This window comes from Eleutherodactylus coqui, chromosome 8, assembly GCF_035609145.1.
Source record: "Eleutherodactylus coqui strain aEleCoq1 chromosome 8, aEleCoq1.hap1, whole genome shotgun sequence".
In the NCBI taxonomy this organism is placed as follows: Eukaryota; Metazoa; Chordata; class Amphibia; order Anura; family Eleutherodactylidae; genus Eleutherodactylus; species Eleutherodactylus coqui.
Genome location: NC_089844.1, coordinates 33,231,887 through 33,258,396, shown reverse-complemented (window position 1 = coordinate 33,258,396; position 26,510 = coordinate 33,231,887). Strand labels below are relative to the sequence as shown.

At 46.0% G+C, this 26,510-nt stretch overlaps 1 protein-coding gene across 1 annotated transcript in view; it reads left to right on the top strand.

Moving 5' to 3' along the window:
* Positions 1-26,510, top strand: part of LOC136576285 (aldehyde oxidase 1-like) — a 149,970-nt gene that overhangs the window by 78,384 nt on the left and 45,076 nt on the right. Inside the window, exons 19-25 of the mRNA XM_066575462.1 lie at positions 4,400-4,522; positions 8,772-8,868; positions 10,728-10,849; positions 13,851-13,984; positions 15,426-15,513; positions 22,547-22,633; positions 25,747-25,938. Of these exons, the coding sequence (XP_066431559.1) occupies positions 4,400-4,522; positions 8,772-8,868; positions 10,728-10,849; positions 13,851-13,984; positions 15,426-15,513; positions 22,547-22,633; positions 25,747-25,938 (843 nt within the window). The remainder of the gene's footprint in view (positions 1-4,399; positions 4,523-8,771; positions 8,869-10,727; positions 10,850-13,850; positions 13,985-15,425; positions 15,514-22,546; positions 22,634-25,746; positions 25,939-26,510) is intronic.

Below are 26,510 nucleotides of genomic sequence, written 5' to 3'. Positions count from 1 at the left end.
TCGCAATAAAGTTAAAAAAAAGTTTAAAATTTAAATTTAAAGTACTCACCCGGCTTTCCTGATGTCTGCCGCGGTGAAAGGGTCCTCCGGGACCCGGCGTGGCTCTTCTGTGCATGCACACCAGACGAATGACGTCACGCTGGGAAGACGTCAGACTGGGAACCCCGGGGAGTTTAAAATGTCCCCGGGCCCGCGATCGCCACTATCCAGTGGATAGCGGCGATCGCGAAAAAGTTTTTTTTAAAAAGTAGAAATAAAGTTAATTTCACCTCCCCTCATGGATCGAATCCATGAGGGGAGGTGAAAATACTCACCCCCGGTCCTCAGCGGTGTCCCGGTCTACCGGGACCTGAGTCCCCTTCTGCGCATGCATGCCCGATGATGGACATCGGGCGCGTACACAGAGGGGCTCAGGACCCGGGAAATTTAAAATCCCTCTGCTCCTGGCTGCCATGTGTAGCCAGGAGCAGAGGGATGTCACTGCAGAGATTATCACTGTTATCCAATGGATAGCAGTGATCATTTAAAGTAAAAAAAAAAAGAGTAAAAAAGTAATTTAAAAAAAGTGTAAAAAAGTTTAAAACGCTTACATTTCATCTCCCCTCAGATCATATCCGTGAGGGAGGATGAAATTACATACCTAAGGCCCACGGATTTATCCGCAGACCTTACCACAGCTTCTGCACACGCGGCCAAAGCGGCAGACGCATGCGCAAAAGCCGTGGATTGCCAGGATAACTTAAAATCTCCCTGCTCTTGGCTACAAAACTTAGCTAAGAGCCTGGAAATTTCACGGGGGGGGCACGGTGAGCGGTTCTTGATCATGTGTTCGCCGTTATCCAATGGATAATGGCGATCACGTAAAAGTTTTAAAAAAAAAGTTAGTTTCATCTCCCCTCACCGATGCAATCGTGAGAGGGAGATGAAACTTTTTACCGGAGGCCTCCGTATTTGCACCCCGACGCGATCCTCATCCGCGAACTTACCCGGATTCTGCACATGCGACCGCCGTAAAATACTGGACACATGTGCAGGAGTCGGGGAGCCCAGGAAACAAAATCTCCTTGCTCTCGGCGACCAATGGTCGCCGAGAGCCTGGAGCAGTGGCGGGTGGCCTCGTTGAGCGGTCCCCGGTCACATAATAAAAAAGTAGCGATCTAACATAGGTCGGTCTCACATGACCGGATAGGAATTACGGAATCCGCATGCGTCTGATCAGCGGTATTACGCAGATCAATCGCATTGGATTACACAATTCCCCGCTCACATTAGTGGGTTGGAATTGTGTAATCCACTCGCAGAAAAGAGAACGCAGCAGGTTCTATTTTACCGCGGCTATCCGCAGCATAGAGCCTATTGTGCTCCATGGTTGTGGATCTACCCGCTGCCCATACGCAACTACGTGTCATTTGTACTGCGAATGACCGCCTGTGTGAGTAGTCAGTTATGCGCAGTACATTACGCGGCCGTACACAGGGTCACAGCCGGGCTCACAGCTGGGATCCACTGCGGGCCTCCGCAAGCGGATTCCACCTACGGCTGCGTGAGCCTGGCGTTATTCAGACCGCTACCTGTAATATGTATTTTACAAGAAGCCCTGGGAACGCTTGCCTTCCTGCAGTTCCAGGAGCAGCTTGTTGAGCGTCTTCTGTGCGAGACTGCCGCACCTCCGCAAGCTTACGAACTCACGGAACGCCACTTTTTGCACCCCATACCCACCACTGAGGTGAAGAAATGACCCCCAAAAAGCATGAGAGGAGCGGGATACACGGTTTTATTGCTCCATGTGCCCATTCCAACCAGCCTCCGTAATAACCCCTGTCTTCGGAAATACCACACAGTTCACATTATTACTTTTATCTAAGATTTGCGAACGCCGAAAAGGGCACAGAGGGGGGGGGGGTATTTTTAGGGAGTCAATTTTTATTCCGTACAAATGAGCAATGGGGCCTGGAATTTATTCAGTTGTGCCCTGCAATCCAACGGGTGCTCCTTCCATTATAAGCCTTGCCATGGGCCCTGTAAGTAGATTAGGGCCACAATGGGTATGTTTCTGAACTCGGGACAAACAGGGGTATCCATTTTGGGGTGACCGTCTTCATTCCTATGTACGCAGTACAAAAAAAACTGTTTTTAAATTGAAAAAATTGCCAAAAAAATTGAAAATCGTAATTTTTTCCTTCTGCTTTGCTTAGATTCATTCAAATACTGTGGGGTCAAAATATGCAGTACACACCTAGATGAATTTATTAAGGAGTCTAGTTTTCAAAATAGGGTCATTTGAGGGGGTTCCTTATCGTTTTGGCCGCCCAATGGCTCTATAAGTGGGCAATGGGGCCTGGAATTTATTCCGTTGTACCCTGAAATCCAACGGGTGCTCCTTCCATTATAGGCCTAGCCATGGGTAATGTAAGTAGATAAGGGCCACAATGGGTATGTTTCTGAATTTGGGACAAATGGGGGTATCCATTTTGGGGTGACCGTCTTCGTTCCTATGTACGCTGTACAAAAAAACTGTTTTTAAATTGCAAAAATTCTCAAAAAAATTGAAAATCGTAATTTTTTCCTTCTGCTTTGATAAGATTCAGTCAAATACTGTGGAATCAAAATACGCAGTACACCCCTAGATGAATTTGCTAAGGGGTCTAGTTTTCAAAATGGAGTCATTTGATGGGTTCCTTATCGTTTTAGCCGCTCAATGGCTCTATAAGTGGGCGATGGGACTTGGAATTTATTCAGTTGTACCCTTAAATCCAACGGGTATTCCTTTCATTATAGGCCTTGCCATGTGTCCTGTAAGTAGATTAGGGCCACAATGGGTATGTTTCTGAACACGGGATAAACAAGGGTATCCATTTTGGGGTGAAGGTCTTCATTTATATGTGTGCTGTACAAAAAAAACTGTTTTTAAATTGACGCAATTGCCCAAAAAATGAAAATCATAATTTTTTTCCTACTGCTTTGCTTAGATCTATTCAAAAATTGTACGGTTAAAATACACAGTAAACCCCTAGATAAATTCGTTAAGGGGTCTAGTTTTCAAAATGAGGTCATTTGTGGGGGTTCTCTATTGTTTTGGGCGCTCAAAAACTCTACAAGTGTGCTATGGGGCCTAAAAGGACTTCAAGCAAAATTTATGTTCTAAAAGCCACCGACTACTCCTTTCACTTTGGGCCCCGTTGAGCATGCGGACATAAGATTAGGGCCACAATGGGTATATTTCTGAAAACAGCACAAACAGGGGTATGCATTTTGTGGTGCAAGTCTTCATTTATATGTGTGCTGTACAAAAAAAGCTATTTTTAAAATGACAGTTACCGAAAAAAATGAAAGTCACAATTTTTTTCCTTTTGCTTTGGTTGAATTCATTCAAATACCGTGGGGTCAAAATGGGCAGTACACCCCTAGATAAATTTGTTAAGGGGTCTAGTTTTCAAAATGGGGTCATTTGTGGGGGTTTTCTATGGTTTTGGGTGCTCAAGAACTCTACATGTGTGCTATGGGGCCTCAAACGCCTTCAAGCAAAATTTCTGTTCTGAAAGACACTGACTACTCCTTTCATTTTGGGCCCCGTTGTGCACTCAGATATAAGATTAGGGCCACACTGGGTATATTTTTGAACACAGGACAAACAGGCGGATCCATTTTGGGGTGTAAATCCTCATTTTCATGTAAACTATAGAAAAAAATGTCTTTAAAATTACATATTTGCAAAAATATGAAAAATTTTAATTTTTCTCCTCTAAATTGAATTAATTCCTGAAAAAAACTGTGGGGGTCAAAATACTCATGACACCCCTCAGTAAATATATTAAGGGGTGTAGTTTTTAAAATAGGGTCATTTGTGGGGGTATCTATTATTCTGACACTCATGAGCCTTTGCAAACTTGGCTTGGAGCAGGAAAACAAAGTGTTCCTCAAAATGCTGAAAAGTAATGTTACATTTGTACGTCTCCTAAATGGTTAAAAAAACATAAAAGTTTTTCAAATGTGCATTCAGAATAAAGTAAATAGATGGAAATATATATCTTAGAAAAAGTTTGTACAGTATGTTTGCACATATTTGATATATTACAATTGAAAATGTGAAAAAACGATATTTTTTTCCAAATTTTCCCAATATTGGCACTTTTAATAAAATATACATAAATTATATTGGACTATTTTTACCACCTAAATGAAGTACAACATGTGGCGAAAAAACAATGTCAGAATTACTTGGATATGCAAAACCTTTACGGAGCTATTCTATGTTAAAGTACACATGCCAGATTTCCAAAATTTGGCCTGGTCATTAAGGCGCAAACAGGCTTGGTCACTAAGGGGTTAAATGTTGTCTCTTTTGCTTGGTTAAACTTTCCTAATTATATTCTCATGTTTTGCTGTATGCTTCGGTTAGGTTATCGGTGTGGGACAAATAATATGCGCGGTAGTTGCGGACACTCCTGAACACGCCAAAATAGCAGCAGCAAAAGTGAAGATCAGCTATGAAGATATGAAACCCCTTGTAATCACAGTGGAGGTATTATGTAACAATGTATATGATAATATTGCTTAACCCTTTGCAATCCACTGTCTGACGTCTGAAGACATGATTTAAGGCTGTACAGCTCCGATGTGGGATAACATCCGTCGGGGTTCTCTTACTGTATATTGCCAGCCTCTCTGCTGTGGGAGCCTATCCAACATGTCAGCTCATGCAGTACTGGCTTTAGCCAGCATATAGCGCCATTGTATAACAGCAGAAAAAGAGTAAGCCCTCTAGGAAAACCAGGATACAAATTGGATTGGAAAGAGTTAAGTTCACAAGAAGGTCGCAACATTTTATAACTTATTCTTAAAGGGCTTAGTCATGAAACACAGAGCATATTGTGCTAAGAAGAATGTAAATGTAACAGGTTATCCTCATTTTTTTATCTTATTGTATCGTACTGTAATTGAACATGTATATGCGTTGTATAAGCTAGAGTAAGTTTTTTGCACATTCCTGTTTATCATGACTATATATAAATTCTCCTTGAGATGAGAAAATTGCTGTTAAAGGGGTTGTGCCAGAATTTCAAGTTATCCCCTATCTACAGTATAGGGGATAACTTGCTGATCGATTGGGGTCTCACCACTGAGACACCAGCCAATCTCGAGAATGGGACTCCTGTGCCCCGCTCTCCTGTCACTGCAGGGGTTGCTTGTCCCCCTGCAGTGACATCACTACGAATGGAGCACGGTCTAAGCATACGCGATCAGCGCTCTATTCATTTCAATGGGGCTGATGGAAATACCTAAGTGGGTGCCACTCAGAGTTATCTCACCAGTCCCATTGAAAGTGAATGGAGTGCTAGTGCGACCAGCGCTCCATTCAGTTTCCTCCTCACTGCGGGTGAGGCGCAGTAACCCCATTTTATTATTCACATATGTTTTCTGCATTTGTTTTGACATTATCACACATTTTATAATAAAAAAAATCAAGTATCATGCAGGTTGGACTGGTTTATCAGATTATTTGAAGATTTTCTGATAGACCCAGGGGCTGCTGAATAATTGGCCCCAACAGGTTTCCAAAGGGTAGAAGATATCAACTTTTTAGGGTGACTACCCACTATAGTTTTTTTTCACCGCGAAATTCGCAGCGTTTTTTGCAGGGGTCTATGGGAGTTGTAATGTTAAAATCGCAATGGAGCAAATTACCCATTGCCAGGCTCAATTTCTAATGAGTTGATTCACTAATATTATTAAACCTTACACAATACATCTATTAGACAACAACAAAGGTTACAATGAAAGTAAAAGTGTATTGATGGAAGGTTAGCAATAAGAATTATTTCCCAGGTGGAACAAAGGATTTGCAATCCAACTCATGCTTTAACCCCCCTCCCAAACAGTCATGCTACAATTGGAAAAACCCTCCCGAAACTGTCACTTTTTTGATTGTAGATTTTTGAATTTACCTTTCACAGTTTAGACATAAATTTAAATCAATTCCTTTTATTAGATAACTTTAAAAACACAATAGACAAAAATAGGGCACTACAGATAGCCCTCTGGGTTAGCAGAGGTATATAAGCCTTAATCAAAGGTAAGCGACTAGTGCTACTTTATTGATATTATCGTACCGTTCTTATGTCCGGAAAGAGCACTATATAATATGTATTTAGTACACAATAGAGTAGCTGTCGCTATATCAAAGAACTCAAGTAAGGAAGAAATCAAATTTGTTTCTTATGCCTATAGATTTTGAATTTAGGTCTCAAATAATTATATTTGACGCAGAACTCAGTCACCTTAAGGCCTCGGTCAGACGACCGTTTTTTTGCCGCTATTTGCGAATGCGCACGCAATCTGCGCATTTATATATATAGAACCATTGCTTCGCAATGAGATCGGTCGCATGGCCGCTTTTTATGCGGATGTCCGATAAATTATAGGACACGAGGAATCGCAGATCGCACCTATCTGCGTTATGCGATTCCTTGTGTTCTATATATGCGCTCAATGGGGCCGGCGGCAGCAGCGCCGACCTCATTGAGAACATATACTACAAAGATCATTCTCCTCTGCCACAGCTGTAACAGCCGTGGCAGAGAAGAACGATGTTCGCCCATTGAATTCAATGGAGCCTGCAATACAGCCGGCTCCATTGAAAGCAATGGGCTGCTGGCGAGCGCGGGATGAATTTTCGGGAAGGGCTTAAAAATATAAGCCCTTCCCTGTGAAAATCATCCTAAAATGTGTAAAAAAAAATACTCACCTTGTCCCTGCAGCCGGAGTTCAGCCGCGGCTGGCAGGCAGTTCTCTTGAACTGCTCTGTGTAGTATTCAGCATTTAAAATCCCTGCCTGCTGAATGGGCTGTCTCTGATTGGTCACAGCCCTCACCAATCAGAGGCAGCTCTCACTTACCCATTCATGAATTCATGAATGGGTGAGTGAGTGCTGCCTCTGATTGGCTCAGCGCAGGGACCAATCAGGGACAGCTCTCAGCTATTGAATGACAGCTAGAAGCTGCCCCTGATTGGTCCCTGCGCTGAGCCAATCAGAGGCAGCACTCACTCACCCATTCATGAATGGGTGAGTGAGAGCTGCCTCTGATTGGTGAGGGCTGGGACCAATCAGAGGCAGCCCATTCAGCAGGCGGGGATTTTAAATCCCCGGCTGCTGAATACTACACAGAGCAGTTCAGGAGAACTGACGGCCGGCCGCGGCTGAACTCCGGCTGCAGGGACAAGGTGAGTATATATATTTTTTTTTTCATTTTTATACATTTTAGGATGATTTTCAGGGAAGGGCTTATATTTTTAAGCCCTTCCCGAAAATTCATCCCGCGCTCGCCGGCAGCCCATTGCTTTCAATTTCAATGGGTTGGACAGCGCTCCTTTGATTGGGCCCCTTTTCGCCGAAAACGCTGCTAGCTGCAGATTTTTCGGCGAATCATTGGCCCGGTCACGCGATTTGCGGATGCGCATCCGTCATGCGATCCGCAAATCGCGGCAAAAAACGGTCATCTGACCGAGGCCTCAGTGCATTTTTAAGCCCTTTGTGACATAACTAACTTTAGCCTTAAGAGCAAGTAAATTACCGTATAGACCCAAGTATTAGCCGACCCTAGTATAAGCCGGGTCAAGAAGTTTTACCACAAAAAACTGGTAAAACTTATTGACTTATAAGCCTAGCTATACTCGAGTATATACTAGGTAAAGAAAAAATGCAATACTCACCTCACAGCCGGTGTCTGTGTCCCCAACGCGATAGTCTTCCCGGCGGTGCCGCAAGCTGTTTGAGAATTCTCCCTGCTGTCATGTCCCTGCTTGGCTTTGAATTCCCCCGCTGTCAGCGCTGTGTAGGTAAGTGCTGTGATTGGATCGAGCACCAGCCAATCACAGCTGGCGCTCGATAAAACAATCACAGCCATTCAGTGATGTCATCCACTGAATGGCTGTGCATGATCGAGCGCTGAATGTGATTGGCTGGCGCTCAATCCAATCACAGCGCTAACCTACACAGCGCTGACGGTGGGGGAATTCAAAGCTGAGCAGGGAGATGACAGCAGGGAGAATTCTCAAACAGCTTGCCGCACCGCCGGGGAGAGCATCGCGCTGGGGACACAGACGCCGGCTGGGAGGTAAGTAGTGCGGGGTTTTTTTTTGTTTTTTTTTACCTCACTTGAGTATAAGCCGAGGGGGGCTTTTTCAGCATAAAGAAATGTGCTGAAAACTCGTCTTAAACTTGAATATATACGGTAATTGTATGTATCACTTTCTAGCGGTAATACCTTTTTTTATTTTTTCTCATTGTAGCTGTATCACACTTTGTAATTTGCAGGACGAGTTCTAGTATTTATAGGAACCAATTCCAGGAACATATGATGTATTGAATAATTATTTTTGCTGAGGGCAATGGAATTCATAGCAATTTCACCATTGTTTTATGGGATTTATTTTTATGGCGTTCACCATATGGTATAAATATTATGTTACCTTTATTATACAGACCATTATGATTGACAAGCTCAAAGTTATAGAGGTTTTATTATGTCTTACTACATTTGGCCAATATAAACCCTTTTTTCTTTTTTTTTTTCAAAAAGACTTTTGTGTGTCGCCACATTCCAAGACCTAAGCATTTTTTAGTCAACAGAGCTGTATGAGGCCTTGTTTTTTGTGGGACTCTGTTCCTAGAGCAGTACCACCTGTATATACAGCCCTAGATATTATCATATAAGCTGTTCAAGCAGATATCTCTACTTGTTATGGTTACATTGTGAATTGTTCATTTATAGGATGCCATCAAATACAATTCATTCTTCGAACCTTCCAGGCAAATTATACATGGGAATGTAGTTGAAGCGTTTAAAAAGGCTGATCAGATCTTTGAAGGTAATGTGTCTGTAGTTAGAAAGTTCACAATACCATAGACAGCAAATCATTACAGTCAGGGGCGTAACTATAGAGGATGCAGGGGATGCGGTTGCACCCGGGCCCAGGAGCCTTAGGGGGCCCATAAGGCCTCTCTTCTCCATACAGGGAGCCCAGTACTATGAATAAAGCATTATAGTTGGGGGCCCTGTTACAGGTTTTGCATTGGGGCCCAGAAGCTTTAAGGTATGTCTCTGTGCAGCATGGTTTAGGTATGGGTACGGGTACAGATAGAGGGGGGGGAGGGGCCCAGCTCACGTTTTGCATCAGGGCCCCTGAGCCTTTAGTTACGCCCCTGATTACAGTACTAGAATATTGGAATGTTTCTTTAGTAAAGATGTGTTAATCCATTTTTATAATGGTAATTGCTCTGTCAGCTGCTTGATAAGTACTCCGATGTCATAGCTGCCATGTGTGTGTGCATGAGGAATAATACTATTCCTGTCCATTATATGATTTGTATCCTGTATTTTACCTTCTGCAGGGTATACATTTGATTCTCAATCCTGCCAGGACTGGTGGGAGGAGCCTTCTGCTGTGCTCTATAGACTGTACACAGAGAGCTGCAGAGATTCTGCTCTCTAAATGTCTATTTTACACAGACATTTTACAAGTGACTTACACAGATGTTGCTTAAAAGCTGATAGTGAGTCTTTCCTTCCTTCTGCTCCTCTCAACTAAGCTCTGCTCTCTACACATTTCAATAAGCCCGATGACTCCTCCACCACCGCTTTTCTAACGTCTCAGCATCTCCTGTCAACCAATTGAGAGCATGCAGTGAACAGAAAGCTAGGAGGATGGGAGGCGGCACTTTTGCGCGATTTTTCAGTACGAAAATATAATTTTAAGTAAATAACAAATTTTCTATTTCTCACACTGGCTACCATACAAGCACAAGTTCTTTAAAATGTAGATAGAAATCTATTAGAAAAAGGTGTCACTGCGCTTCGTGATATTGTGCTGTAAGTGATGAATATTTCTAAGGCCATGGAATATCAGTATAAGAAAAAAACACTTACTGGACAGGAGGGGGGTATGTGGTATTCAGAAGCCCCCTCCTTGAAGTGTTGACTCCAATCACAGAAGGAAGTACGCACCAATCCACTGGTGTACAGTCCAAGGTTTTTTATTAATATGATCCACAAGCAATATGATCAACAGGTGGCAACATGTTTCGGTGTTCACACAACACCTTTTTCAAGCCAATATAAACTGCTATTCAAGTTGTTCAAAAGGGTAGTGTCCACTTAAGGCTGGAGTCCTATTTTTCTAATACAAAGCTCCAAATTCCAGGCATAGGTATAGGCGGACCATAATTAATTGTTTCACGCCAAAATTCTGCAGAAAGGTTGCAAATTTTATAACTTTTCTTCTTTCTGTGTTGGCCTCACTACTTTCCTGACAACTGGGTGCGGCTTGTCAGGGAAAGCATGGCCACCCTGGACTGCCAGATTTATGTATAATTTATGCCAGAAAGTGGCAAAAATTATGCCCCAAATGTACGCTAGGTCAGAACTGCCATACATTTCAGTGTAGGCACAGGCAGATGCTGGGATGTGCCTAATACATGAAAAGGCACGAGCCGTTTCATGTATTCGGTGCATCATGGGTTGGGGAAAAATTATACTTAAACTGGTGTTTGGAAATGCTGCTTTTAGGAAATTTCCCCAGTAATGTTTAATAATAAAGTTCTGCTTGCTCGTTCAAGTCAAATACAAAACTGTATGCATTAATCTCCAACTAGTATCACCTGTAGACAGAAGGAATGTTAGCATTTAAAGCAATAGTACACTTTGGAATTATTCTTTAATTACTTCTAGGGGAAATGCATATTGGAGGTCAGGAACACTTTTATATGGAAACCAATAGTGTTTGTGTTGTGCCAAAGGGAGAGGATGAGTATGATATATACCTCTCTACACAAGATCCAACAAGTGCACAGGTAAGTGATTTCCTCTTAAACAATCCCTTATATATGGCCAACAAAAAGCAGTTCTATCTGGAGGAAAATGTGTCTGCGCATTACATTAATTGTCTCATTGAGGGAAGGGAGACAAGATTAGCATCCCAATTCTTCCAAGTTCCGCAAAACTGTTATTTTAACAGCCTGTTAGGGCGAAGTGACTGAATCTCACTAGAGATGAGCGAGTATACTCACTAAGGCACATTACTCGAGTGAGTAGTGCCTTAGCCGAGTATCTCCCCGCTCGTCTCTAAAGATTCGGGGGGGAGCGGGGGGGGGGGGGGGAGAGTGGGGAGGAACGGAGGGGAGATCTCTCTCCCTCTCTCCCCCCCGCTCCCCGCCGCAACTCACCTGTCACCCCCGCCGGCCCACGAATCTTTAGAGATGAGTGGGGAGATACTCGGCTAAGGCACTACTCGCTCGAGTAATGTGCCTTAGCAAGTATTCTCGCTCATCTCTAAATCTCACCCATTCAAACAGTGTTTTGATTCTTTTTTGGTGACATTTTTTCACTGCTTGTTCAAAAATGCTGCAGCCAGAAGTTACTTTAGGTCTCGTTCAGATGAGCGTTGTTTTCCCGCTGCTAGGCAGCGAGAAAACAGCACTGCTATAGGCGTGAAAAGGTCGCGTGAATCGCCGATCTCAAGCTCCATGAAGTCACCCGATCCGAGGTGCATGCTGCGTGCATTTAAGGCTCCCTTAGGAGCCTATGGATAGCATGCAATAAAGATAGGACATGTCCTATCTTTGCACGCGCCTCGGAGTTGACATGCGAGTTTGCATTTGCATGTCCTATCTTTGTTAGACGCTCTGATTCAGCATGTCTAACAATCGCTCATGTGAATGCTTCAATACAAACCTATTGATCCCTATGGAAGCATGTTCTGAGCGCTGCTTAGCAGCTCTAAAAATATGCTCGTCTGAAGGAGGCCTCACACTACAAACACATTTCCTTTTTTTACTATTTTTTATAAAGTTTTTATGGTCAGGAGCAACCATCACTAAGGGAATGAAGGCGGAACGGGTTGGAAATCATTCTGGCCACCTGCCTCCATTCACAGTAAACAGGCAGTCATTCATATATGAACGACGGCCTGTTTACATGGAATGATGCAGCAGTAGACCAACGATAATTTTTAGGTCTGAATGAAAGATCTGATCAGTAATTTATCACTGTATGCGTTCACACTGCACAATTATCGTGCAACCCAGTCAATCTAACAAGTGATTTGCATGATAATCCTGCTGTGTAAAAAGGGATTTATGCTTCAATTCCCCTGCAACAATAAGTTGGCAAGTAATCTCCCCATCAACAGCTAATTACTAGTAGCAGTGTTTCTGGTGGCTCAATAGCACGTCACACACACAGAGCTCTGCTACATACATATCAGACACACAGCTTTGCTACATGCATGTCACACAAGTAACTGACTACATGACGGTGACATCATCACAGGTCCTGTAAGCACACGGCTGCTGTCAGGCTCTACATGTTTTAGGACATGTGATGACATCACTGTCATGTGATCAGGGGCAGAGCTCAGAGCCCCGGTGACTGATCACATGATGTGACATCTTCACATGTAACTCACACACAGCTGGTCGTTAGTATTTTGATTATAGGTTGCAGCTTTGGTTGATCCTACTATGGAATCCTTCTGACACAAATGGAGTTTGAGTGTCTAATACCCTGGACATCTCATCAAGACAACCCATTTCTTTCCATGATAGCCCGGTGATCAGCTGATTCATCCAGCTTCATAACTCCTGTGACTGCTGCACAGCAGTATTACATGCTGAACATGTAATACATGAATGAGACGGGCCTGGCACTGCGATATGCATTTTTTTTTATTAGCAGCTTCCCACTCTGGCTAATTAAGAGGGGTCCAGAAAAAGCATCTGTAGACAGCCCCTCTAACCTCCCTACTGATTAGAATGCGCTCTATTCGTTCAGCAGAAAAAGGACCAACAACGAGGATACATCGGTCTATTACAACCACAGTTCTCAGTTAGCCTTCAGTGCATGAAGAACAATATTTCAGAAGTTGATTAATCGAGTAACAAACAGTATGCAATACATGCATCTTCCGACCACTCAGTTTGTAGAACAGTCTTTTCAGCAGCTTCCTCATAACGACCAAAATCTTGGTTGTTCAAAACTTAATTTCCAACAGTAAACACAAACACAGTCCAACTTACAAAGCGGAGTGGAGGATCACAAGTGGTCCGGAGCGCACAGGCCACGTTGGTGACACTTGGTAATAAAGTTCAGAACCTGATTCAACTCCTTCTCCTTCAACAATGTAATTGCTCTAGTCACAGCCATCTCCCTGGGTCCGAGTCCTAGGCCCTATCCCTTTCCGGGTTTCGGTTGGTGGAAGAGTCCGTAGACAGCACAACTCTGAAATGGGCTCCTACTGCTATGCTCTGCATACCTGTTCTGTCTCCAGGGCACATTCTATGTACCCACAGTCTTCATGTGATCCTCCCATCAGTGGTACCATTTAATATGCTGCACCATAGGTAGAAAATAAAAAAGTTTTGAAGTGGGGAGGGAAAATTGAAAATAAAGAAAATAAAAAGGGCTGTGAGAGGGAGGATGGAGGGGGGGGGGGGGGGAATTAATAGGCAGTAAGAACCTTTGCAGACATTCCATAAATATTTAATGCCAAGAACAAATTAAGTGGAACTGCCACAAAAATGAATAGATCATTTCTTTTTTGAACCGTTCATTTAAGCCAGGGGTCCCCAACTCCAGTCCTCAGGGACCACCAACAGGTCATGTTTTCAGGATATCCTATGGTAAGAACCCCTGTGGTAATATCTGAGGCACTGACCATAATTACATCACCTGTGCAATACTGAGGAAATCCTGAAAACATGACCTGTTGGCGGTCCCTGAGGACTGGAGTTGGGGAACACTGATTAAAGCAAAAGTTGCTACTATGAAATGCCTTGTTATGAAATTTGCTTGCAGCTTTCAGCGGCCGTTGTCATTGGTGTCCCATCTAACAAGATCACCTCTAATTCAAAAAGAACTGGTGGAGCCTTTGGAGGCAAGGTTACCAAATCAACGATCTTTGCAGCTGCTGCGGCTGTAGCTGCTCAAAAGTGAGTTTGTCGGAATTATATCAATAACCATTCTGCTTTTACAGAAGGATGGCCTCCCATCTAGGTAATAACACGGGTGTGCAAGATTGGGAACCTGAACATTTGTCACTTCCGTCTCTCATCTCTGCAATTCTCTTGGCTTTGGTGTTTCAGAAAAGTGGTTTGTACTTTTTATTTAATAAGGATAAAACAGCAGCCTTTAAAAGGGTCATTCCATCAGAAAAAAACCCTTTCAGAATTCAGCCCCAGGGGCAAACAACTGATCGTCCCCACTCTTTGCTTTTGGCACCTTGCTAACGGCTTGGAGATATTGGTTGTCATGCAATACAAATATCAAATATATTATATGACAGCTATTAAAATGAATAGCTGTCCTTGTAATACACAGCAGCCCTTTATTGTGGTTCAAAAAGGGGGTCTCGAGCAGAAGACCTTGCTCTATGACGTTCGTGTGCCTTAATTAGATATGCAAACAGGGAATGTATTGCTGGTACGAACACTTTAATGTAAATGTACTATTGATTTAGCCAGTGCCGAATTAAGGTAATGTTTCAGGAGCCAGTAGGCACAGATTAACTGGCAACTTAGACAGTATTGGACTGGGTTATCTTGGACCCAAGGGCTCACCAAGGGAAATTATTCCAAGCATCCACCTTCCATCTATACAGAGTTAAGTATCTCCCTCTTTGCCGTAATTAGAAAACAGTGTAAGCCTCCCTATGGCCCCCGAAGCTCCAGCCACCAGTACAACCATCTCTCTCACGAAGGCTTACCAGTGCACTTCGTCTCTTGTTGTAACAGTACAGGAAGTGCCAAAAATGAGAAAGGAGTCAGATATCACAGAGTGTACAGGTCAGGCCTAGTGAGTAAGCAGATAGTTGTACTGCTAACTGGTGTTTCAAGGCTATAGAGGGGCCTATATTATTTCTAATTGAGACAAATAAGGGCATTAGTTATATTGCCAAATTTTCTGGAGTGGGAACTTGGCAATTGGAGGCGAAGGAGGGGTGGGAAGGGGGGCTTTTGACCCCGAGCACCCCTCCCCCATAGCAGCACCAGAGGATCCTCTGTTGGGACAGTCCAAGATTGACCTTAGACTCCACACCTTAACATGATGTATGGCTTTGATATAGCAGAACATTGCAGTGCACTTTTCTCAACATCTAGCTCCCTTAGCAGCCTTCCCCTTTTCTCTCTCTGGGAATCCCCCTACCCATTGTAAGTGCCAAATTAAAAAGTTTAGCATATTCATATGTAAATATTCCCTTTAACAAGCGCCTTTTTCCCAGGACTGCCTATAGACATGACTTGTAGAACCGATCCTCCAATTCGAATTTTGTCCACAACCAGTGCATCTTATATTACATATCAATCCACTTGCATGATTTTACTCTTCCATCTTGCTTTAAGTATCCAATTCATTTGCTATCATTTGTTTCAGAACCAAAAGACCCATTAGGTGTGTTCTGGAGCGCAATGAAGATATGTTAATGACTGCCGGTCGGCATCCTATCAAGGGAATATACAAGGTGAGTTATAGTGCAAGTAAAGTTGAATTTCCTACTCCCCATTGTCCACAGATTGCAGGGTGCAGCTTTGTCTGAATCTGCCAGCTGATTTTTTTTTTTTTTTTTTTTTTAGTATGTAGGATGTAGAGATGAGCGAGCACCAAAATGCTCGAGTGCTCGTTACTCGAGACGAACTTTTCGCGATGCTCAAGGGTTCGTTTCGAGTAACGAACCCCATTGAAGTCAATGGGCGACCCGAGCATTTTTGTATATCGCCGATGCTCGCTAAGGTTTTCGTTTGTGAAAATCTGGGCAATTCAAGAAAGTGATGGGAACGACACAGGAACGGATAGGGCAGGCGAGGGGCAACATGTTGGGCTGCATCTCAAGTTCCCAGGCCCACTATTAAGCCACAATAGCGGCAAGAGTGGGCCCCCCCCCCCAACAACTTTTACTTCTGAAAAGCCCTCATTAGCAATGCATAACTTTGCTAAGCACCACACTACCTCCAACAAAGCACAATCACTGCCTGCATGACACTCCGCTGCCACTTCTCCTGGGTTACATGCTGCCCAACCCCCCCCCCCTTCCTGCACGACCCAGTGTCCTCAGCGCACACCAAACTGTCCCTGCCCAGCCTTCAGCTGCCCTCATGCCACGCCACCCTCATGTCTATTTATAAGTGCGTCTGCCAGAGGAACCGCAGGCACACACTGCAGAGGGTTGGCACGGCTAGGCAGCGACCCTCTTTAAAAGGGGCAGGGCGATAGTCCACAATGCTGTACAGAAGCAATGAGAAATCCAATCCTGTGCCACCTCCATCTGGAGCTGCACACGTGGGCATAGCAATGGGGAACCTATGTGCCACACACTATTCATTCTGTCAAGGTGTCTGCATGCCCCAGTCAGACCGCGGTTTTTTATAAATAGTCACAGGCAGGTACAACTCCGCAATGGGAATTCCGTGTGCACCCACAGCATGGGTGGCTCCCTGGAACCCACCGGCTGTACATAAATGTATCCCATTGCAGTGCCCATCACAGCTGAGGTAATGTCATGTTTAATGCAGGTGGGCTTTGGCCCACACTGCATGCCCCAGTCAGACTGGGGTTCTTTAGAAGTGCACAGATGCAGTTACAACTCCCTGTGGACCCACAGCATGGGTGGCTCCCTGGAACCCACCGGCGGTACATAAATACATCCCATTGCAGTGCCCAACACAGCTGATGTAACGTCAGCTGTAATGCAGGTGGGCTAAAAATTAATTTGATTACACTGTAGGCGAGGGCCCCCAAAAATTGGTGTATCAACAGTACTAATGTACCTCAGAAAAATTGCCCATGCCCAACCAAGAGGGCAGGTGAAACCCATTAATCGGTTTGGTTAATGTGGCTTAATTGGTAACTAGGCCAGGAGGCAGCCCAGTTAAAATAAAAATTGGTTCAGGTGAAAGTTTCAACGCTTTAATCAGCATTGAAACGTATAAAAATTGTTTAGAAAAATTATATGACTGAGCCTTGTGGGCCTAAGAAAAATTGCCCATTCGGCGTGATTATGTGAGGTTTCAGGAGGAGGAGCAGGAGGAGGAGGAGGAATATTATACACAGATTGATGAAGCGAAAAGGTCCCCGTTTTTGATGGGGATAGAGAACGATGCTTCCATCCGCGGGTGCAGCCTACGTATTGCTTAGGTATCGCTGCTGTCCGCTGGGGAAGAAGAGAAGTCTGGGGAAATCCAGGCTTTGTTCATCTTGATGAGTGTTAGCCTGTCGGCACTGTCGGTTGACAGGCGGGTACGCTTATCTGTGATGATTCCCCCAGCCGCACTAAACACCCTCTCTGACAAGACGCTAGCCGCAGGACAAGCAAGCACCTCCAGGGCATACAGCGCGAGTTCAGGCCACGTGTCCAGCTTCGACACCCAGTAGTTGTAGGGGGCAGAGGCGTCACGGAGGACGGTCGTGCGATCGGCTACGTACTCCCTCGCCATCCTTTTACAGTGCTCCCGCCGACTCAGCCGTGACTGGGAAGCGGTGACAGTCTTGCTGGGGAGCCATAAAGCTGTCAAGGGCCTTAAAGCGTGTTGCCCTGCCTGTGCTGTACATGCTGCCTGATCTCCGCACCTCCCCTGCTACCTGGCCCTCGGAACTGCGCCTTCGGCCACTAGCGCTGTCGTATGGGAATTTTACCATCAGTTTGTCCGCCAGGGTCCTGTGGTATAGCAACACTCTCGAACCCCTTTCCTCTTCGGGTATGAGAGTGGAAAGGTTCTCCTTATATCGTGGGACGAGCAGTGTGTACACCCAGTAATCCGTAGTGGCCAGAATGCGTGTAACGCGAGGGTCACGAGAAAGGCATCCTAACATGAAGTCAGCCATGTGTGCCAGGGTACCTGTACGCAACACATGGCTGTCCTCACTAGGAAGATCACTTTCAGCATCCTCCTCCTCCTCCTCCTCCTCCTCCTCCTGAGGCCATACACGCTGAAAGGATGACAGGCCAGCAGCATGTGTACCCTCACCAGTGGGCCAAGCTGTCTCTTCCCCCTCCTCCTCATCTTCCTCCTCCTCATCTTCCTCCTCCTCCTCCTCACCGCGCTGAGATATAGACAGGAGGGTGCTCTGACTATCCAGCGACATACTGTCTTCCCCCGACTCTGTTTCCGAGCGCAAAGCGTCTGCCTTTATGCTTTGCAGGGAACTTCTCAAGAGGCATAGCAGAGGAATGGTGACGCTAATGATTGCAGCATCGCCGCTCACCACGTGGGTAGACTCCTCAAACTTTCCAAGGACCTGGCAGATGTCTGCCAACCAGGCCCACTCTTCTGAAAAGAATTGAGGAGGCTGACTCCCACTGCGCCGCCCATGTTGGAGTTGGTATTCCACTATAGCTCTACGCTGCTCATAGAGCCTGGCCAACATGTGGAGCGTAGAGTTCCACCATGTGGGCACGTCGCACAGCAGTCGGTGCACTGGCAGATTAAACCGATGTTGCAGGGTGCGCAGGGTGGCAGCGTCCGTGTGGGACTTGCGGAATTGTGCGCAGAGCCGGCGCACCTTTCCGAGCAGGTCTGACAAGCGTGGGTAGCTTTTCAGAAAGCGCTGAACCACCAAATTAAAGATGTGGGCCAGGCATGGCACGTGCGTGAGGCTGCCGAGCTGCAGAGCCACCACCAGGTTACGGCCATTGTCACACACGACCATGCCCGGTTGGAGGCTCAGTGGCGCAAGCCAGCGGTCGGTCTGCTCTGTCAGACCCTGCAGCAGTTCGTGGGCCGTGTGCCTCTTATCTCCTAAGCTGAGTAGTTTCAGCACGGCCTGCTGACGCTTGCCCACCGCTGTGCTGCCACGCCGCGCGACACCGACTGCTGGCGACGTGCTGCTGCTGCTGACACATCTTAATTGCGAGACAGAGGTTGCGTTGGAGGAGGAGGAGGAGGAGGAGGGTGCTTTAGTGGAGGAAGCATACACCGCCGCAGATACCACCACCGAGCTGTGGCCCGCAATTCTGGGGGTGGGTAGGACGTGAGCGGTCCCAGGCTCTGACTCTGTCCCAGCCTCCACTAAATTCACCCAATGTGCCGTCAGGGAGATATAGTGGCCCTGCCCGCCTGTGCTTGTCCATGTGTCCGTTGTTAAGTGGACCTTGGCAGTAACCGCGTTGGTGAGGGCGCGTACAATGTTGCGGGAGACGTGGTCGTGCAGGGCTGGGACGGCACATCGGGAAAAGTAGTGGCGACTGGGAACTGAGTAGTGCGGGGCCGCCGCCGCCATCATACTTTTCAAGGACTCCGTTTCCACAACCCTATACGGCAGCATCTCCAGGCTGATAAATTTGGCTACGTGCACGTTTAACGCTTGAGCGTGCGGGTGCGTGGCGGCGTACTTGCGCTCAAACACTTGCGCTAGCGACGGCTGGATGCTGCGCTGACAGACATTGGTGGATGGGGCCGAGGACAGCGGAGGTGAGGGTGTGGGTGCAGGCCAGGAGACGGTAGTGCCTGTGTCCTCAGCGGGGTTGGATCTCAGTGGCAGGTTGTGCACAGGGGGAGAGGCAGCGGTGCAAACCGGAGGTGGTGAATGGCCTTCGTCCCACCTTGTGGGGTGCTTGGCCATCATATGTCTGCGCATGCTGGTGGTGGTGGCTCCCCGGCTGATCTTGGCGCGACAAAGGTTGCACACCACTGTTCGTCGGTCGTCTGCACTCTCAGTGAAAAACTGCCAGACCTTTGAGCACCTTGGCCTCTGCAGGGTGGCATGGCGCGAGAGGGGGCTTTGGGAAACAGTTGGTGGATTATTCGGTCTGGCCCTGCCTCTACCCCTGGACACCGCACTGCCTCTTGCAACCTGCCCTGCTGCTGCCCTTGCCTCCCCCTCTGAAGACCTGTCCTCAGTAGGCGTAGCAAGCCAGGTGGGGTCAGTCACCTCATTGTCCTGCTGCTCTTCCTCTGAATCCTCTGTGCGCTCCTCCCTCGGACGTACTGCTCTTACTACTACCTCACTGATAGACAACTGTGTCTCATCGTCATCGGCCTCCTCACCCACTGAAAGGTCTTGAGACAGTTGCCGGAAGTCCCCAGCCTCATCTCCCGGACCCCGGGAACTTTGCAATGGTTGGGCATCAGTCACGATAAACTCCTCTGGTGGGAGAGGAACCACTGCTGCCCAATCTGAGCAGGGGTCCGAGAACAGTTCCTGGGAGTCTGCCCGCTCCTCAGAATGTCTCATTTTCATGGAGTGAGGAGGCTGGGAGGAAGGAGGAGCAGCAGCCAGAGGATTATGAGTTGCAGCAGTGGATGGCGCAGAACTGTGGGTGGACGATAGGTTGCTGGAAGCACTTTCTGCCATCCACGACAGGACCTGCTCACACTGCTCATTTTCTAATAAAGGTCTACCGCGTGGACCCATTAAATGTGCGATGAATGTGGGGACGCCAGAAACGTGCCTCTCTCCTAATCCCGCAGCAGTCGGCTGCGATACACCTGGATCAGGAGCTCGGCCTGTGCCCACACCCGGACTAGGGCCTCCGCGTCCTCGGCCGCGCCCACGTCCTCTAGGCCTACCCCTACCCCTCAGCATGCTGTATTACCAGTAATGCAGAAACAGAACGCTGTAATTAAATGTGCCGCTTATTGGCCTGTGGTTGGAGGGTGACTTCGCTTACGGAACGCCAGGAAATAATTTGGCGCAAGCCTGCTGTAACACTTAGCTGGCTGCGTATGATTTTGTAGAACTACTACACCCAGCACACACAGACCCAGAACACTGAGCACAGTGACAGGCAGGCCAAATAGATTTTTTGCCCAATATTTTTTAGAAAAGGCCCACTGCCTATATTCAATCAATAATATGTCTTCTGTCTCTGCCTCCACACTTCTGTCCCTGGAGTATTACTGCAGGGCGCAATGCTCTGCACGGCTGATATACCAAAAAAAAAAAAAAAATGTGCAACACTGCAAAAAGCAGCCTCCACAGTACTGCACACGGTTAGATGTGGCCCTAAGAAGGACCGTTGGGGTTCTTGAAGCCTACAATAACTCCTAACACTCTCCCTATAGCAGCTCCAACACAGATAGCACTTTCCCTCAGCTATGTCAGAACGCATCTGAGGCGAGCCGCGGGAGGGGCCGATTTTTATACTCGGGTGACACCTGATCTCGCCAGCCACTCACTGCAGGGGGTGGTATAGGGCTTAAACGTCGCAGGGGAAAGTTGTAATGCCTTCCCTGTCTTTCTATTGGCCAGAAAAGCGCGCTAACGTCTCAGAGGTGAAAGTGAAAGTAACCCGAACATCGCATGGTACTCGTTACGAGTAACGAGCATCTCGAACACGCTAATACTCGAACGAGTATCAAGCTCGGACGAGTACGTTCGCTCATCTCTAGTAGGATGCCCTAAATGTCATCTTTTAAAGTATTTTTATTGCTTTTTTGTTAACAATATTAGTACATTTATTACACATAAAGGAAACTTGAAGAAGCCATACAACTCGTGCATATTAAAAGAAGTCTTCAAATTTTAACTTTTTCTATATAAAATTAACCAATAAAACTCCTTACATAAAACATTCTTCCTATACGTGTTGCTCCTTGTGGTTAACATTAACAAAGGGAAATTGGGTTCTGACCGACATGTGGAAGAGGGCAAGGAAAGAGGGGGAATTGGTAAGAGGGGGGGGGGGGATTATCCAGGATCTAATCCTATCTTTACTGATTGTTATATGTGTACCACACACTTGCTCACATTTACCCGTGAGTAGCCATCTAGAAAACATGGGTGTGTTTCATATGTCTATCCAAGTAGCCCAGTATCGATAGAACTTATCGTATCCCATCAGGTCCTCCGACACTCCGAGTCTTTCCAATCTCTCAATCTCATCCATCGCTCCCACCCATGCACTTCTGGGGATCTCAGAGCTCTGTTTCCAGAATCTAGGGATCACCTGCCTTGTGGCTATAATGAAGAATTTTAACAGGCCTGTCTTGAGTGAGTGAGCCCCCTCGTGGGCGATGGACAAGAGTGCCAATTCAGGTGTCAGGGCGAGAGATTCTCTACATACTCTTTCAACTAGATGTTTAACTTCCTGCCATATAGAAGTAACCATGGGGCAGTCCCACCATATGTGGAGCATTGAACCTGTGCCTGCTCTGCAACGCCAGCAAATGTTCGAGATCGAGGGAAAGAAGGAGTGTAATCTCTCCGGAGTCATGTACCATCTTGATATGATCTTAAAATTTAGCTCCTGCAGTCTGCTGGAAATTGACATTTTGTGAGTAAGCTGAAACGCCTTACCCCAGGACTCCGCCAGAAACGACCGGTCCAGTGCCTCCTCCCACGCACCTATCCATCTAGGTTGGTGATTTCCCAGGTGTTCCTCTACTAGTTGATTATAGAGTATTGACACCGTGTGTCTGGGAGTTTCCGAGGCACCGCATAGTTTCTCAAAGGGGGTATGTGTCATACACCATCCTTGGGTAGGTTTAATCTTAGCCAGATAGCTACGAATCTGTAGGTATTGCATCCATGAGCTGACAGCTGATTTTTTTTTATTGCAGGTTGGGTTCATGAACGATGGAAAAATTGTAGCTGCTGATATAGGCATGTATGCGAACGCTGGATGCACCCCCGATGAATCCATTTTGGTAATTGCATACTACGTTGTGTACTGTTTAAACCGATGCTTCTCTTAGGGCAGTTCTTATTATTAAGAATACGAATACATGGTAACTCAGAACTCCATAATAGACAGAAAACTCGAATTATGGCTCCTGGAGCTGAGATTAGCAATGGATTTATATCTCTCCTGGCATTTCTGCTTTTTACCTAACAAAAGCAATAGACATTGGGTTTGCAGATGTCAGTTCCAACAGCTTGTTGAGTCCTGAAAACCTTCCAAGACCCAGCAGAATGTATAATTGTGTTCACTTACTGTGACTATTCTATGTATTATGCATTATGTTAAAGGGTTAACTCTTTCCAACAGGTGGTCGGCACACAATGTTGGGTTTTTCCCATCTCGGCCATGAAAAGCTGAGATGGGCATACTCTTTTATTGCTGTATTGCCTAAAGGGGTTTAGCACAATTGCAAGTTATCCCCTATCCGATCAGCAAGTTATCCCCTATTTTGTGGATAGGGGATAACTTGCTGATCGGGTGGGGTCTTACCACTGAGAACTCCGGCGATCTCAAGAATGGGACTCCGATGTTCCGCTTTGCCTACCATTGCGGGGGTCCCATCTCCCCTCGCAGTGATGTGACTATGAATGGAGCACTGACCAAGTATGTGCAGTCGACATTCCCTTCATTTCAATGGGGCTGACCGAAATAGCTGAGTGGGTGCTGCTTGGTTATCTCCGCACTCCTATTGAAAGTGAGTAGAACGCTAGTGCCCTTGCATAATCACCACTTCATTCAATCTTCTCCTCACTATGCGGTGTGTAGTAATCCTGCATGAAGTGGACTGGGGTAACGGGACCTTCAATCTTGAGATCGGTGGGTATCTCAGCGGTATGACCCCCGCTGATCAGAAAGTTAGCCCTTTATCAATTGGATAGGGGATAACTTGCAATTGTAGAACAACCCCTTTAAATATTCATTACAGTATAGGATATCAGCATATACCCATAGGTGAAATCATATTTCTTTTTCTTACATTTGATATTACTGAAATACAGTGAGTATTAGGAGACTATAGAACTAAGCTCACTATTGATGAAGGATAACACATTAATGGTGGCTTAAAGAGGAAAGTTTTGGTGTAAATAGAAGAATGCCACCACAAGAGTATTTAGCAAAAAGTCCATGCAATTGTTACAATCCTGTGGGAAAACTCAACACGGGGCCCACACGATCGTGACCAAAGGATGGATACACTGACCATGTGCTAAAGAGAGGGTGACATGGCCCTACCTGCACGGGGACATCTCCCTGATAAAGGGCTGCCCAGCGGTCTTCGGAACTGGGCCCTGGCTGCTCCTAGGAACCACGCCATTAGAACAGGACACATACACATGCCACATGACAGGGACAGAACAACAGGACACAGAGACTGAAAACACAGCATACAGCAGACAAAATGCAAACCCTAATAGCAGATGGTGAGCTGAATATAAATACCAGGTATTAGTTGACATTTTGATCAAAATGTGGAAGCTAGCGGACCACTTCAAGGCTCCTGGCTATACCGCAGGTCCCTACACTAACCAGGAGTCCAGCGGCACTGGACACAGGTCACACAGCAAGCTGCAACAGGACAGGAACAGAACACAGGTCACACAGCAAGCTGCAACAGGACAGGAACAGGACACAGGTCACACAGCAAGCTGCAACAGGACAGGAACAGAACACAGGTCACACAGCAAGCTGCAACAGGACAGGAACAGAACACAGGTCACACAGCAAGCTGCAACAGGACAGGAACAGAACACAGGTCACACAGCAAGCTGCAACAGGACAGGAACAGAACACAGGTCACACAGCAAGCTGCAACAGGACAGGAACAGAACACAGGTCCCACAGCAAGCTGCAACAGGACAGGAACAGAACACAGGTCCCACAGCAAGCTGCAACAGGACAGGAACAGAACACAGGTCCCACAGCAAGCTGCAACAGGACAGGAACAGAACACAGGTCCCACAGCAAGCTGCAACAGGACAGGAACAGAACACAGGTCCCACAGCAAGCTGCAACAGGACAGGAACAGAACACAGGTCCCACAGCAAGCTGCAACAGGACAGGAACAGAACACAGGTCCCACAGCAAGCTGCAACAGGACAGGAACAGAACACAGGTCCCACAGCAAGCTGCAACAGGACAGGAACAGAACTATCACCACGGACTCTACCGGCACGGACTTACAGCAGACTACAACATATAGTGCAAACCACACAGACTCCACCAGAGATCACATGCACACAGATGAACTCACAACAAGCCCAAGTGTCCTCATACAGGGGGGATTAGACAGTCAGCCACTGAGCTGACATAGGGAACTGTGTTAAGGATCCACCAACTGACACACAGAGCAAGACATAAGACGTTTGGAGGCCGCACCTGTCAAGGGAAGGGAAAAGGGGAGCTGCATGTGCTGCAGACTAGGACTACAGGGGCCCAAACTGTCTATAGGGAAGCAGAGAGACACAACAGACCTACATGCAAACACAAATCTGAGTGGGAACAAGACAGATACATCCAAACAGTGTAAGACCAGCATCAACTACTGACAGGAGCAGGGTTTATATACGCTGCAGACTAAATGGGATTGGCTGCTGGAGAATACCACACCCAGCAGCTCAATTAACCCCAAACCTGTGAGATTTGCTGCTAGGAACCTTAGTACTACAGATCCCAGAAGCCCACCACTCTCCATCTCCTTTTTTGTAGATATAAGAGCCCATTCAGCCGTGCGCTGTCTGTGTACTTCATGGACAACACATGGCCTCATAGTAGCTGTAAGGTTATTTACATGACTATTTTTCCACATACACTTATAGTCGGTGTTAAGGAAACTGCTACATGTCCTTGACTCATCCGTTTTCACAGATGAGGATAGCACAAGCAAGGTGCCGGGTCTGTGAATATCAGACGGCACACGGACGGGTGGTTACATGCTGTCCGATATGAGTTGCAGCCAAGTGTATTGGGCAGAACTTGCATACAGCTGTCTGTATACGGCCTTGGGAAAATTAGAATATCAATTAAACATAACTATTTGTGATTTTAATTGCTGCGTTGATTTCTTTAATTGTATTTCAGCTGATAACAATAGCGCTGCTTAAGATGGATAATGCATACTACTTCCCCAATTTTAAATGTGTGGCGAAGGCTTGCAAGACAAACCTACCTTCTAATACTGCTTTTCGTGGATTTGGCTTTCCCCAAAGCGGTATGGTCACAGAGGTCATTATGGATGCAGTGGCTGCAAAGATTGGAATGCCTCCTGCCCGGGTAAGCTTAGTTCTATTTATTCATTTGGGCAGTCTGCTGAAATAGCCTTTGTTTCTTCTTTAGAATCGTTTTTTTTCCCTTACTTCCACCACTTTGAAGTCCTTCAGCTGTCATTTAATGATCATATATTAGGTTATTACATAAAACTAGAATTACAAGTATAACTACTTATTTAGATACTTTTTTTTTTAAAGAAATTTGCAGCAAGTAAGTTTATTAGAAAAAACTAAGAATTTGCAGAAATCTAAATTTTGGCTGTATTATTAATTGCTATCTAAATATGACAAGTGAGCGGTCAGCTAGATATAAGATGCAATAATTGTTAGCCTGAGGGCGTGATTTAGTCTCGTCATGCGGGTGTGGTAACCACGGCCACATAACGGGACGAATCCCAAACATTGATCTCAATGGTTTCATTTTCACTAGCAGTATTCTTGCCTGTTAATACGTGCAAGAAAGATAGGGCAAGACCTATCTTACCGCAGTTTTTGTCAAAGTCGCACTATGGCGCAGAGTCTTAATGGCTTGGAAAAAAAAATATCCTGGCTCATGCACAACTTATGCTCCGTAGC